Genomic DNA, 14,355 nt, shown 5'->3' on the forward strand with positions numbered 1-14,355 from the left:
CTAATTGCTACAGAAGAAAGAGCAACCTGTATAAAGGTAACCACTGAGATTTTAAATTCACTGGGAATGGGAGGCTATAAAGTATCCAGAGGAAAGGCACAAATCACACAACAGACTGTGATTTACCTGGGATGTGAAATTTCACAAGGGCAACGAAAACTAGGTACTAACCGTATCCAAGCTATTTGTGCTATTCCAGAGCCCCAGAATTTACGTGAGCTGCGAGTCTTCCTTGGGATGGCAGGATGGTGTCGCTTGTGGATCATGGACTATGGACTGATTGTGAAACCCCTGTATGAAGCTCAGAAGACGCAGCCATTCACCTGGGGCAAACCACAGAAAGAAGCCTTCCTAAAATTAAAGGAAGCACTGACAACTGCTCCAGCACTAGGGTTGCCTGATCTGTCTAAAGATTTTCAGCTGTTTGTACATGAAAGACTGTGCCTAGCACTAGGAGTCCTGACACATCGTCTGGGAAGCTGGAAAAGGCCGGTGGGCTACTTTTCCAAACAACTCAACAACATAACTGCCAGGTGGCCCCCATGTCTGCGGGCAGTTGCAGCTACTGTGATCCTGATACAAGAAGCCAGGAAACTTACTATGGGAAGGCACATAGATGTCTATGTACCTCACATGGTAACCACTGTCTTAGAACAAAAGGGGGGCCATTGGCAATCTCCCAGCAGGATGATGAAATTCCAGGTAGTCCTGACTGAGCAGGATGATTTCACATTAAAAACAACTAACCTTTTGAATCCAGCTTTGTTCCTAGGTACCACAACTGAAGAAGGCCCATTAGAACATGACTGTGTAGAAGTAATAGGGTACACCTATTCAGCAAGAGAAGACCTGAAAGACGTCCCACTAGAGCAGCTGGAGTGGGAGCTGTTTACAGATGGGAGCAGCTTAGTGGAAAACAGAACCAGATATGCTGGATATGCGGTAACAACAGTCAATACAGTAGTGGAGGCAAAGGCATTACCATCAAATACATCTGCCCAGAAGGCAGAACTGGTTGCTTTGACCAGAGCACTAGAATTAAGTGAAGGGAAAAAGGTAAATATCTGGACTGACTCAAAATATGCTTTTGGAGTGGTGCATGTACACGGAGCACTGTGGAAAGAAAGAGGACTGTCATCTTCTCGGGGTACGCACATTAAACATCAGGATGCAGTCCTGCAATTGATAAAGGCAATACAAAAACCTGAACAAGTGGCAATCATATACTGCAAAGCACACCAACCAGGAAACTCCAAAATCTGTGAGGGAAATCAAAAGGCAGACTGGGCAGCCCAACAGGTTGCTCGAGAGGTACAAACAACAATGGCATTGATACCTTTGAAGCTTAATGTATCCCAATTCAATTTGCCTCCAAAACCAAAATATTCAGTAGAAGATGAGAGACTGGCATGTTTGCTAAATGCACAAAAGAATTCAGAGGGATGGTATGTGACTGCACAAGGACAAATAGTGGTACCCCCCTTGATAATGAGAGAAGTTCTACAAATTAAACATAACAAATGTCACTGGGGAGCAGAGGCATTGGTAAAATTACTAAAGCAGAGTTTAATTTCAGTACGGATGTTAACAATGGCAAAATCAGTAATGTCAAAATGTAATACCTGCTTGAAAAACAACCCAGTGGCCAGGAGACAGGCACAGTTAGGAAGAATTCGGATAGGAATAGAGCCAGGAGACTATTGGCAGGTAGATTTTGTAGAACTACCAAGGACTCGAGGATACAAATACCTGTTAGTGGGGGTTGACACATTCTCTGGGTGGCCAGAAGCCCTTCCCTGTCGCACGAACCAAGCAAAGGAAACAGTTAAGTGGTTACCACAGGAGATTATTCCCAGATTCGAGGTACCCCTAGGGGTATCATCAGATAGGGGACCCCATTTCATAGCTACAGTAGTAAGAGAGGTAAGTAGATTGCTGGGGATAAATTGGGACCTCCACACACCGTGGAGACCCCAGTCAAGTGGACAGGTAGAGAGGATGAATCAGACACTAAAAAGGCAAATCAGTAAAATATGCCAAGAAGCCAAATTGCAGTGGCCCCAGGCTTTGCCAATACCACTGTTGAGGATTCGGATAAAGCCTAGGAGTGGGATGACAGTCAGTCCTTATGAGATATTGTATGGGAAACCATAAGAATCTCCTGAGCCTAACCCTAATGTACATGTCACAGGAAAGCAGGAAGTGTATAATTATGTTCTGTCTCTTGGGAAAACTTTAGCTCGGCTCCAGAGTATCCTCGTGTGAAATAGACCACTGACTCTCGAGAACCCAGTCCATAACATACATCCAGGAGACGAGGTGTACATCAAGAACTGGAACGAGGAACTGCTGAAAGAAAAGTGGAGTGGACCCCATCAGGTACTACTGACCACCTTTACAGCAGTCAAAGTAGCCGGTGTGGAACCCTGGATCCACCATACCCGAGTGAAGAAAATCCATCTTGGATCACAGACTGTGTAAACTCTGGAATGAACAAAGGCTGCAGATAAGACGTGTTTAATTGCTTTCAGAATGCTATCAGTAATTGTGCTAACGTTATGGTTATTAATATCTTTGGGTTGTGGAACGCAAAATGATCAACTAACCACTCTTCATTCTAGAATGAAGAGAGAGGTACAAACGGAAACACAGGTGATAAAGGTTTCTAAGCAGTTCGGGCTGAGAATGTAATGATCGGATTAGTCAAAGATTTTGCCAAAATGCAAAACACCAGCCGAATAACTGCCTGTCTGCCAATACCAAAGGCAGCAGGAGACCCAGTAAATTGGGGAATCATAACATCAAAACTACCTGAAATACAAAAGAACAAAACAATTACATGTAAACTGGTACCCGAATCGAGGCAAGTTACAGAAACAACTCTGGTATGGGAATCTGAGGCCAAGGATAGGAAAGATCAGATAGAGCCTTGGGACAGTGCGTGGTCTGTGAGTATTCTTCAAAGATTCCAATATATGGCAAACACCCCTTGGTGTATTAAGTGGGAAGGCCCTGAGAATGAAACAGATCCAGCAATAACGAACACTGACACTAGTAGCAGAACGAGGGCAGACAAAGTAAGTTGGTGGGCATGTAATAAAACTTATAACTGCACTTCAGATGATGTAGAGATAAAACAGATGCCACCCCTGGCAATAGCCCTACAAATTGGTTGTGCTTGCAGAGGGATCAAACATAAACAAGGCAGAGTGAATTACAGAGTAATTATAGGGTGTTCCAGGATTACAATCTGAGGTCCAGGACAATTTGTATGGGCAGCAAGTGATGGTACCTGGACAACACATCTGCCTGTAGATGGGAAAGTAAAGAAGATTACTTTAGGCCTCCCAACCTTATGTCCAATTTGGAAAAAGTCCCCATTTAATGGAAAACATGAACTTCTGCAGATAAGAGCAAGACAAGAAGTTCTAGACAATGAAAATCCAGATGACACTTGGCAAGAACCCTCTGGTGGAGTGAAATTTGGATGGGCCCTAGAGTCATTGCTTGGTCCTATAGCAAACTATCAGAGTAGAGAGATGCTATACAAACTTACAGGTCAGGTAGGTAGACTGGCAACAGTCACCCGGGAAGGATTTAAAGAATTAAATATACAATTACAAGCCACCACAAAAATGACTTTACAAAATCGATTAGCCCTAGATATGTTACTCCTGAAAGAGCATGGAGTATGTGGATTTTTAAAGGGACAAGTTGATCATTGCTGTGTTCATATCCCAAATGTAACTGCAGATGTAGAATATGACATCAATCAGTTGAAACAAATAGATCATGAAGCACAAGAAGAGCAAAAGGATTTGGCTACAAGCTGGTTAGGAAAAATCTTTAAAGGATTAGGGTGGAATGGTGAGTTCATGGATTAAATCTATCATTGAGAGTGTGATAATCTTACTAATTGTATTCTTAGCAATTTGGTTAGTTTACAGCATCTTAAAGGGAGAGATACAGAAGAAAACATCCTGGAACCAGAGGATAATAAAGGCACTAACATGAGATCCACGCCCACCATCTTCTGGTTCTCCAGTTCGTAACAGCATCCATGACAACGTTTACATCAACCCTAGATTTGAAGAGCCGAGTACGAACTGAGGAATAAAGGACTGTATCAAGTGAAAACATTTACACCTATAGGGAAGTGAAAATGCTTTCAAAGGGGGGAGAATGATAGTGGAACTCTGGAAAAAGTTAATGATAGAATCTAAAATGTTAGGCTTTGTGCTTTCCCAGATCAACTGCACCTGCATAAGCAGTATGATAAATTATGTAATTGTTAGATGTGATGACTGTTTAGTAATTCAGTGTAATTATTATATAACCATAAGAAGAATAGTGAGAAACTATGTTGGAAATTCAGAGAGGGGCTAAATTTATGTATACAATAGAACAATATAAGTTTAATAATTAACATGAAAGTTATGTAATGATAGAGTATAAAACATGATCATTTCGGATGTATGGTCGGAGTCAGATTTGGGTTGAATATACCCCGATTCCCAGAGCTCTTAATAAAAAGCACCGCATATAATCCCCCATGATTATGTGTTTTTGAACGCTAACATGGGGGGCCTGAAGCAACTCCACATGGAGGAAAAGGTGAAGGGCAGTCATCGCTCAGCCTCACACAGAGGTGAGGGGGGAGCTGGGTCAATCTCTGCTGGCAGGAAGGGTCTTGTGGCAGCCCAGAGAGGCTGTGCACATTGCCAGGGAACAGCTGTGCCCTGCATGTGTCCCTGCAATGAGCTGTGCTGCTGCCAGTGCCCCTGGAGCTGCAGGGCTGCTGAGCTGTGGGGCAGGCAGAGGAGCAGGAGGGTGCATGTGCAGCTGAGCCATTCCTGGAGAGCACAGGGCTCTGGGCTCCCTGCTGTCCCAGGGCAGCCCAGAGGCCAGGCTGTGACTGTGCCAGCTCTGGGCAAGTGGCTCAGGGTTGTGCTCTGGCCTGCTCAGTGTCTGCCAGCAGGAGCATGTTTCCCTGTTCAGCTGTTTGGACATTTCCAGGAAATGTGTCCAAGGAATTATGGAGCTTCAGATGCTTTAGGTTTGCATGGTGGCCTCTGTTAAACTTTGCCTCTCTGTTAAAATTTGTGTCTCCATTTTGCAGATCTGACTGGTTACAGTCCTACTGAGAAGTTTTCTCCAGACTCTTCCCATGTTCCCTCACCGACAAAGTCCTCACCTCCCATCCAGAAGAGCTCTCTTTCCTCCAAGCTCAGGAAGAAGCTGCCGCCTGTATGGAGAGTGTTTGAAGAATAGGATTGATGCGTTAGGCTAGATAGTTACATATGTTGTAACATAGCTATACATATGTTCTGATCTTTGGATGTAGTTTTGAATTATTGTGTTTTGATTGTATCTTTAAAATTTCATGACATATTTTTAATTGGATATATTTTATTTTGATGGTGAAAAAAAGTAAATTAAAAAAATAAAATTTAAATAAACCAAGAGGAGAATATGAGACCAGGACCTGCTTGCCTAGAGATTATGGGAGTGCAGCTCATTCAGTGTGCCAGTGTCTCACCACATCCTTTCCTCATTGGGCTTCTCCTCTTCCTCTTTGGCCATGTTTTCTTTGTGTCATTTGTGCTGCTCTTTGTTACTTGGCATTACAACAGCGTCACCTGTTGACCTGTTTGGGGGACAATGGATCCAAAAGATCCTGTCTAGTCAAAGGTTTTCTACCTAGGTGTGTTCTGTGCTCACCAAAGGCCTGAGCAAAGAAACCAAGAGAAGTGTGCCCAAATCCCAAAGCTTTGCTCCTTTGCAATCTCCCACAGATCTGGCTCACAGGTGTCTTCAATCACAATTCCATAGGTAAGAAGAGCTCATGTATTTCACTGGGAAATGATGCACTGCTTTGGCAATCACCTGTACGTATATTTACCCAGGACAGCAGTGCAGCTGTGTTGTTTGCACCTTGTTTGCAGAAGGATGAGTGCACTGGGAGGCCAATAACAAGTGACAAGGACTCCTCAAATCTGCACTGCAGCCTGGGCGCCATTCAGCCCAGAGCTAGGGGATCATTTGTTCCCATGGACCAGTGCTTGCCAGTGGAATCAATTCCTGCACAGCTGGAAGAAGCAATTCTGGATTCAGCCCCAGCTGTTCGTGGGCTGCATGATCATTGACAATGCTGCCCTTCCAGAAATTATTCTGCCGTTTCCTTTCATAGTCATTTGAAGCTTTTAAACTTCTCATTTCAATTTGCTTTGCCCTAGGGAAAATCACTTCTGGGCTCAGTACAAACTGTCACCTTTTGGCAGCCAAGTCCTCATGGTTGCCCGCTTCTGATGTTACAGAATGTCACCTGGCTGCATGAGTTTGCTTAGCTCTGGCTCTAGTCCTGGCCTAGTAAAACAGTTGGTAGCTCTATACCTTCCTTTCTCTTCCTCCCTCTTTGTCCTTATTTTTCCCTTTTCCCCCAGTTCCTCCTCAATGCATTTTGCTGTGGTTATTCAATAAAGGTACATTTGTTTTGGTTATAGCAGCAACTCCCTGTACCGTGTCGGTGTTTTTTGCACTCTGAGATCAACCCACAAACCACCACAAAACCCGTTCATAAGGACAGATCGTGACACTTGTATACATACTATAGAAACCTTCTATCAAACCTTAAAAATTCTCTACAAATTCATTTCCAACATTACTGGGTCTGGCACCGCCCAGGTCTGGTGTTCGCTGCCACCACCAGTGCCCAGATCTGGAAATTCCCTTGTTCTGGCAGAGCCAAGTCCAGCAACTTTCTGGTAAAGAAAGCCAAAATCTAGCAATTTCTGCTGCCGGCACCGGCAATGCCAAGATGTGGTGTTTGCTGCCACTGCCCGTACCCCAGCCTGAACATTTCTTATTCTTATAACACAGCCCAAGTCCAGCAATTTGCTGGCAAAGAAAGCAAAACCAGGCAAATACCTGGTGCCTACACTATTTCGATCTCGTGTTTGCTGACACCGTCAGTGCCCAGATCCGGAATTTTTCAGATGCCTGCACAGCATAATTCCAGCAACTTCCTGGCACAGAAAGTTAATATTTGGCAATTTCTCAGTGCCAGCACAACCCAAATTCAGCAATTTTCTGGCAAAGAAAGCCAGAACCCAGCAGCTTCCCAGTGCTGCCATCAGCACCACCCAGGTCTGGTGTTTGCTGTGCAAGTGACCAGATCTGGAAATTTGCCAGTGCTGGGAAATTGCCCAAGTGCAGCAATTTTCTGGCACAGAAAGCCAAAACCCGGCAACTTTCTGCTACTGGGTCTGGCACCGACCACATCTTGTGTTTGCTGCCCCAGTACCCAGATTTGGAAAATACCTGGTGCCAGCACAGCCCAAGTTCAGTGATTTGCTGGCACAGAAAGACATAATTTTGAAATTTGCAGGTTCTGGCTCCAGCACCATCCATCTCTGGTGTTTGCTGGGACCGCCAGTGCCCAGATTTGGAAATTTCCCGATGCCTTCAGAGCCCAGGTCTAGCAATTTGGTTTTAGCTAGCTTAGGCAGAGAAATTCCTTTGGACTGTGACTTTCCTTTTTCTTGGAATTGTTTAAACCTGCTCTGAACTGAAAACCCAGAAAAACACTGGCAGCAGCTCACACCTGTGGCCCACCCAGCTCTGGGACGCTGCATTCCAGCACCAGAGGGACTTAGAAGAGACCGAGTGAGCCAACTACAACCCACAAAAAGAACTTTTTGAATTTGCCATCTCTTCAGCACTGTCAGAGGTTTTATTTAATATTATTCATTTTTCATGCTTGTGAATACTTTACATGTGAAATAAACTGGGTTTTTTCACTTTTCTCAAGGGAAGTTGTTTCCTGAAATAATAGGGGGACAAGCCGCTTGAACTTGCTTTCTAGACGGACCCCTTTTGGAGAATTCCTCCCAAAATTTGCCCTAAACCAGCACAAACAGTCACAATGAAAATTTCACCAGTGGCATAATTTCCTGGTGGCAAATCTTGTGACCGAAGCTCGACCTTGCTCTCCATGACAGATTCTTGGGAAGAGCAGACAGGAGAAGATTCCTGGAAAACTGAAACAGCTTTCCAGAAGTGAAATGAAAATGAAAGAAACAATCCAAGATGTTTTCCCCTATCTATTTCTATGCTCCCCTTTTTCATGTTGCATCCCAGTAATTCCAGATGCACAGCACCTCTAAGATCTGTGACTTAGTGATTTTTAGACACTCTAAAATACCATGAGCCACAAACAGTTTTTCTTCCCCTGTTTTTACTGGAAAGCAACACTGGAGGTGTAAGTGCAGTCCTGGGGTCAGGTAGGAATCCTACCCCAAGGGAAGGTGGCCCGACAGTGTTTGCCCCTCAGCAAGGACAATGCACAGCAGCGAGCGAGGGGATCGCTGTGCCAGTGTGCAGGAGTCAGGGCTCTGCATGTGGGCTCAGCGCTGCAAAGTTCCCGTGTTTGGACAGACGGAGGGGCTGTCCCCGGGGCGCGCGGGGCTCGAACGTGGGGCTCGTGGGGCGAGCGGGGAACGGACACGGGGACGAACGGCCCCGGTGCTTCAGTTGCAGCGGCGGCAGCAGCAGCGGCGGCAGCAGCAGCGGCAGCAGCAGCGGCGGTAGCAGCACCGGAAGAAGCAGCAAAAACAGATTCGTTTTCTCTCTTTCTTTCTCTTATTCTCTTTCTTTCCCTCTCTCTCCCTTTCCCGCTGTCGGGCACCCTTCTCTCGGGGTCCCTTGCCCGGCGTCCCTCTCCTCTCCCCGCCTCCCTCTCCCCGTGATGGGCCGGGCCATGCCCCCGACCCGCCCCCGGCCCCGGGCGGGGCTGCCCCGTGCCCGGCCCCGGCCGTCCCGCCGCGGTCTCGCCTCCGCCCGGCTCTGGCGGTACTGGCGGTGGCGCTGCTGGGCGGGCATCAGTGCCTGGGGCGGGGGCGGCATCGCCGCCCTTTGCCTCCGCCTGGCCCGAGCCCGGCCCCGGCCCCGAGGCAGGCTCCAGTCCCGGCCCCGGCCCCGGCCCCGTCCCCCGCCCCGGCTCCGGCCCCTACCCCGGCCCCGGCCCCGGCCCCTGCTCCTCCCCGGGCCCGCGGAGCACACACGCGGCGCGGCTCCTCCCGCCGCCTCCGCTGCGGCTTCCCCGGCCCGAGCTCCGCCGCTCGGCAGCGCGGCCAGCGGCCCCGAGCCTCCCGTGCCGCGTTCCCGGGAGCGAACGCCTGGGCATGGCCGGCCCGGGGCGGGTGAGGGGCGCTCGGGGGCCGTTGCTGGCCCCGGGCCGAGCACTGACCGCCGCGTCCCGCCCGCAGGGACGGCGCAGGAGGCCCTGCAGGAGCGGTACCGGCTGGGATCGCTGCTGGGGCGCGGCGGCTTCGGCAGAGTCTTCGCGGCCACGAGGCTCTCGGACGGCGCCCCGGCGAGCGGCGGGGCCGGCGGCGGGCGGAGGCGGAGGGGATGGAGGAGGAGGAGGGCAGAGGGCGGAGGATGGGGCTCGCAGTGCGGGCGGCGAGCTCACCCCGCTGCTGCCCTTGGCTTGCAGGTGGCCATCAAAAGGGTGCCACGGAACCGCATCCGGCACTGGGGCGAGCTGGTGAGTGAGCGGGGCCAGCAGCCGGGACTGCCGGCCAGGGATGAGCCGGGGCCCGGCACGGAGAGAGCCGCCAGGACGCCCCGAGGGAGAGCGGGCGTGGGGCCAGCGCAGGGCGCAGAGCATCCCGGCCTGGCTGAGGGCTTCCCCAGGCCTGGCACGGCATCGGCCCCAGTGACGGCATCGTGCTCCTCCCGCAGCCCGACGGCACCAGCGCACCCCTGGAGATCGTGCTGCTGGCCAAGGTGTCCACTGGCTTCCCCGGTGTGGTCCAGCTGCTGGAGTGGCTCGAGCTCCCCAACTGCATCGTGATGGTGCTGGAGCGGCCAGAGCAGTGTCAGGACCTGCATCGTTTCATTGGGGCACGGCGGTTCCTGCCCGAGGAGGAGGCGCGGGAGCTGTTCCGCCAGGTGCTGGAGGCCGTGCGGCACTGCACCAGCTGCGGGGTCCTGCACAGGGACATCAAGCCAGAGAACATCCTGGTTGACCTGGACACCGGGCAGGCCAAACTCATTGACTTTGGCTGTGGCACCTACCTGCAGGACACAGTCTACACTCACTTTGCAGGTGAGCCTACCCAGGGCTGTGCTCCTGCTGCTGACATCTCATGGCCCAACATCTCCCAGCCCAAGCTGGCTGTGTCAGCGGGGATTCTCCCTTTGCTGCCAGTCAGGGCACTGAGTCCTCAGCTGAGTTGCTTTAGAGCAGGGCTGGGTGGGCAGCCAACTTCCAGCCCTGCTGGCAGCCTTTGCCAGCCACTCTGCCCAGGACTGGGGCTGGGCTGGGGCAGCCAGCTGGACCAAAATCCCCGTGGGTGGGGGTAGCAGAGAGAGAGGGCAGAACCTGTGCCCCAGCCAGTTTGGTGTGCAAATGAGAGGAAGGGCTTGCACTACCCCACTCACCCTGTTTCCCTTGGCTTCATAATATTTTTGGGGAAATGCAGGCAGGGAGGATAAGGGCATGTTTTTTCCCCAGCATGGAGTGGGTTTTTCCTTTGCATGTCATGGTTGGGCCTAGCCAGGGCTGCCCTCTTCCAGCACCAGAGGCTTCTTTTCCAACCCTGACTTTGTGCACAAGTCCCAGATGCTGGCGAGAGGGCAGTGGTCACCCTGTGTGCCCCTGATGCAGCCCCCGCGGGCCCAGGGATGCTGGGGCCAGGCTCTGGGAGCAGCAGCATCCCCCTGATGAACTCCATCTGTATTCCATAGGAACACTGTCCTACAGCCCCCCGGAATGGAACGACTTTGGCTGGTACCATGGCGAGGCAGCAACAATCTGGTCCCTGGGCATCCTGCTGCACCAGATGGTCTGCGGGGAGCACCCTTTCAGGAGGGGCCGGAACCTCAGCTGGGGCCAGCTCCCGCTGCCACAAAGGCTCTCTCAAGGTGGATCCTCTTCTCTGGGCATGGGGGGAATCCCATTGCTGGGAGCCAGCAGCGGGCTCGTGGGCATCCCGCTCTGGCAGCTGCTGAGGAGGTGGCACATGTCCTGCTCTCCTGCTCTCCTCCAAGACAGGGAATTGATGGGAAAGTTTAGGCCCAGCTCTGAGCACATCCAGCATGGCCGGGGAATGGGAATAGTGGGGTAAAGCAGACAGGAGCCTTCTCTGGCTGACCATCAGTTTCTGCTTTCTCTCCCCAGAGTGCAAAGACCTGATCTGGTGGTGTTTATCCGTGAACTCCTTGGACAGACCCACACTGGAAGACCTGTTCTGTGTTCCTTGGATGCAGGATATTCCTCTGCCATAGAAGAAGGGAGAGAGCCACAGGCACACTTTGATCCAGGGCCCTGGTAAGTTCCTGCTCCACATATGCCTTGGCAATGAGAAGCAAAGGAACCCAACCCTTTTTGTGCTGCCAGTGTCACTGGACCGGGGTCATGGGATGGGAACACGCAGCCCTTGTGCTGGAGCCCTTGCGCTGGAGCTGAGCTGCTCTGCCCAGCACTGGTGGCTGCCATCCCAGCTGGTTTTGCTTGTCCTGGTTCCCTGACAGCTGGGGCCCTGGGCAGAGCCCTGAGAGCCTGGTCTGCCCCCAGGGAAGGAGAAGGAGCCCTTGGAGAAGCTGTACCGGGTGGGGATGCTGCTGCTGCTGCTGCTGCTGGAGACAGCGAGGGTGACATCAAGGATGACAAGCTCTTCCTCAGCCTGGCCACTGGAGGCTGAAGGTGATGCACTTTGATTCTGGCACCTTCTTCAAAGCCAAACTCCACGGGGAATTTGCAGATGAGTCCCCATCTGGGGAAATTCTGCCAGATTTGGGCATGACCCAGCATGGCGGGGAACCAAAGGCTCCCCCTTTGCTGGGGCAGATGCAACTCATTCTTCAGTGGCTGCCCAGCTGCTTTTGGCAGGGCTGGGAGAATGGGCTGGGGTGGGCACGAAATGGGAGTGGGCTCCTGGCCCTGCCAACAGCCCCCAGCACCCACCGTGCCCCGGGCTGGGGCTGGGGCAGCCAGCCCGACACAAACAAACCCCGTGGTGGGAGCAGAGGTGGGGCTCCAGAACCTGTGCACAGCTGCTTTGCTGTGCAGGCAAGGAAGGGCTTGGGCTGTTCCACTGCCCTTGTTTGCTTTGGGGTCACTGTGATTTTGGGGGACAGTGCAGGGGGGAAGAGAGAAAGTGTGGGTTTCCCACAGCTGTGGCTGACTTTTTCCCTGGCATGCAGGGGTTTGGCCTTCCTCAAGGCCCTGACAGAGATAAGAGTTTTTACTCTTTTTCTTGTTTTCCCTTTTTTTCTCTAAACTCTTTTCAAGAATGTGTTGTTTGTTTTTCCAGAGGAAGCATTCGAGGTTGTCCAGTGTGGATGGGGAAGTGCTGGAGAGCAGCTGTGGCGTGGATGGGCTGTGCCCTTGGAGAAGGCTGAGGCCATGGTTTGGGAGCAGCTTTTCTTGCAGCCGTGGCTGGTGTGAGGTGGGTCCCTGTGTGCTTGGCAGGGTGGGATCAGAGCTTTTGGGAGATGGCAGCGAGCACAGGAGCATCCTGCTCTGGGCAGCTGCTGAGGGCTGGATGTGCCATGGCTGGCTGCAGGCTGGGCACATGTCCTGCCCTCCTGCTCTGTGCCAAAGGCAGCAGGGATGGGAGCTCTGGGCACAGCTCTGGGCACAGCCAGCATGGCCTGGGCACCGCAGGCCTTGGCACAAGGGGACAGGAGCCCTCAGCTAACGGGCACTTTCTGCTTTCTCTCCTTGCAGCCGGGCTCTGCGGGTGCTGAGGCTGCTCTGGGTTCTGCCAGGGCTCTGCTGGGCTCAGCCCTGGGCCCAGCTGGGCTGGCTCTGCCCTCACATTGCTCTGACAGCTTTGCATCAGACGAGCCCGTTGTGAGCACAGCGCCTGAGCTTTCTGCTTTGGCAGGTGAGTGAGACTCTGCCGCAGGCCCAGAGATTGCAGCTGGGGACACACATCCAATTGGCAAGGACCCAAACTCTCCACAGTCCCAGCTGAATGCCTGGATCTGCACAGGGTGTTTTGTCTGTCCCTTTCTTCCTTCTTTATTGGCTGGAATTGTGCAACTGCACTTTGTTCCTCCTCTAGCGGTGCCACGAGTGGGCCAAAGCTGGCGAGTGGGCCGTGCTCCTGAGGCAGTGCAGTCTGGAGCTGGTGGATGGAGAATTGCCCTTCTGCACTGTCAAACCAGAGCAAAATGCCGTAAGTGGGACTTAGTTTCTCTTTGAAATCCCTGACAGTTTCAAAAGGAATGTGCAGCTCATTCCCAGGCTGAGAAGGAAGGTCATCTTCTAAAGGATTTGGGGTTTGACAGAGTTTCCATTCCCAGTCCTGCTTGGAGCTGGAAGGGCACAAAAACATAGAGTTTCCATTCCCAGTCCTGCTTGGAGCTGGAAGGGCACAAAAACATTTCCTCTTGCTTCAAGCACAATTTAAAATACCAGTGTTGGGAACAAAACGCAAAATCTTTTAAGAGGCTGCTGAGGTCAGGAAGATGGATCCATGCCATCAGCACATTTACAATGGAAATAACTGAGTTCTCTTTTGAAAAAGATCATTTACCTCCTAATGCAAAGAATGTAACTTTGCATTTATGGTTTTTTTTTTCACTAACATTGTGTTATGTTTTTTCACTAACACTTGGATTTTATGCTTATCTTTTACAATGTACCTTTTTTTTTCCTTTTTCCTTTTTTTCCCTCTAAATAGAAAACATGTCCTACAGAAGAAATGTTCTTTGCTCCTGGTTCCTGTGTGGAGCAGCTCCCTTCCTGCTGGCTGAGCTGCTCAGGCAGGGCCCGGCAGCTCCTGGCCCTGCAGGGCTGAGGCTTTTCCCCGTTGCTGGGCACAGACTGATGGAGCAGCACTGCTGAACACGGGCACACAGAGGGACCAGCAGCAGCTGCCTTTGGCCACCTGAGGCTCCAAGGCCCAAACTCTGAGCAGCCAGGGCTAGAAGAGACTGGCAGGATCTGATCCCTGACTCTGGGCCAGGGCTGCACAAATGACCCCACAGCAGCAGCAGCAGCAGCAGCAGCAGCAATAGATGGAGCTGACTTTGAGCACAGCCCCTGCCCCTCTTCCCTCCCGTGTGCAGCGGTGTCACAGCAGCCTGAGGCACCTGGGAGCTCCCAGTGCCAGCAGGGACTGGAGATGGCAGCCCTGGGCTCCTGGAGGCTGTGCAAGGAACACAGCTGGGCACTCCCTGTCCATGGGGAGCTTGCAGATGGAAAAGGCTGCTGTGCCCAGGCAGGTCCAAGGGCACAGAAAGGAGGCTCTGGAGCACTGGATCTGTGCCAGTGCCACAGTCCTGGGCAGCAGCCAGCGAGCCCTGGGGGAACAGAGGGCACAGCACGAGGGACAGAAC

General features: G+C 51.6%; 1 protein-coding gene across 1 annotated transcript; it reads left to right on the forward strand.

The window, feature by feature from the left end:
• The first annotated feature begins 4,578 nt into the window (after positions 1-4,578).
• On the forward strand, positions 4,579-11,292 carry LOC141729561 (serine/threonine-protein kinase pim-1-like). The gene is made up of 5 exons (XM_074544266.1): positions 4,579-4,614; positions 9,497-9,643; positions 9,697-10,111; positions 10,753-10,929; positions 11,186-11,292. The coding sequence occupies exons 1-5, from the start codon at positions 4,579-4,581 to the stop codon at positions 11,290-11,292; spliced, it is 882 nt and encodes a 293-aa protein (XP_074400367.1).
• Positions 11,293-14,355: the final 3,063 nt, after the last annotated feature.

The sequence above is a fragment of the Zonotrichia albicollis genome, chromosome 7 (assembly GCF_047830755.1).
Source record: "Zonotrichia albicollis isolate bZonAlb1 chromosome 7, bZonAlb1.hap1, whole genome shotgun sequence".
Taxonomy (NCBI): domain Eukaryota; kingdom Metazoa; phylum Chordata; class Aves; order Passeriformes; family Passerellidae; genus Zonotrichia; species Zonotrichia albicollis.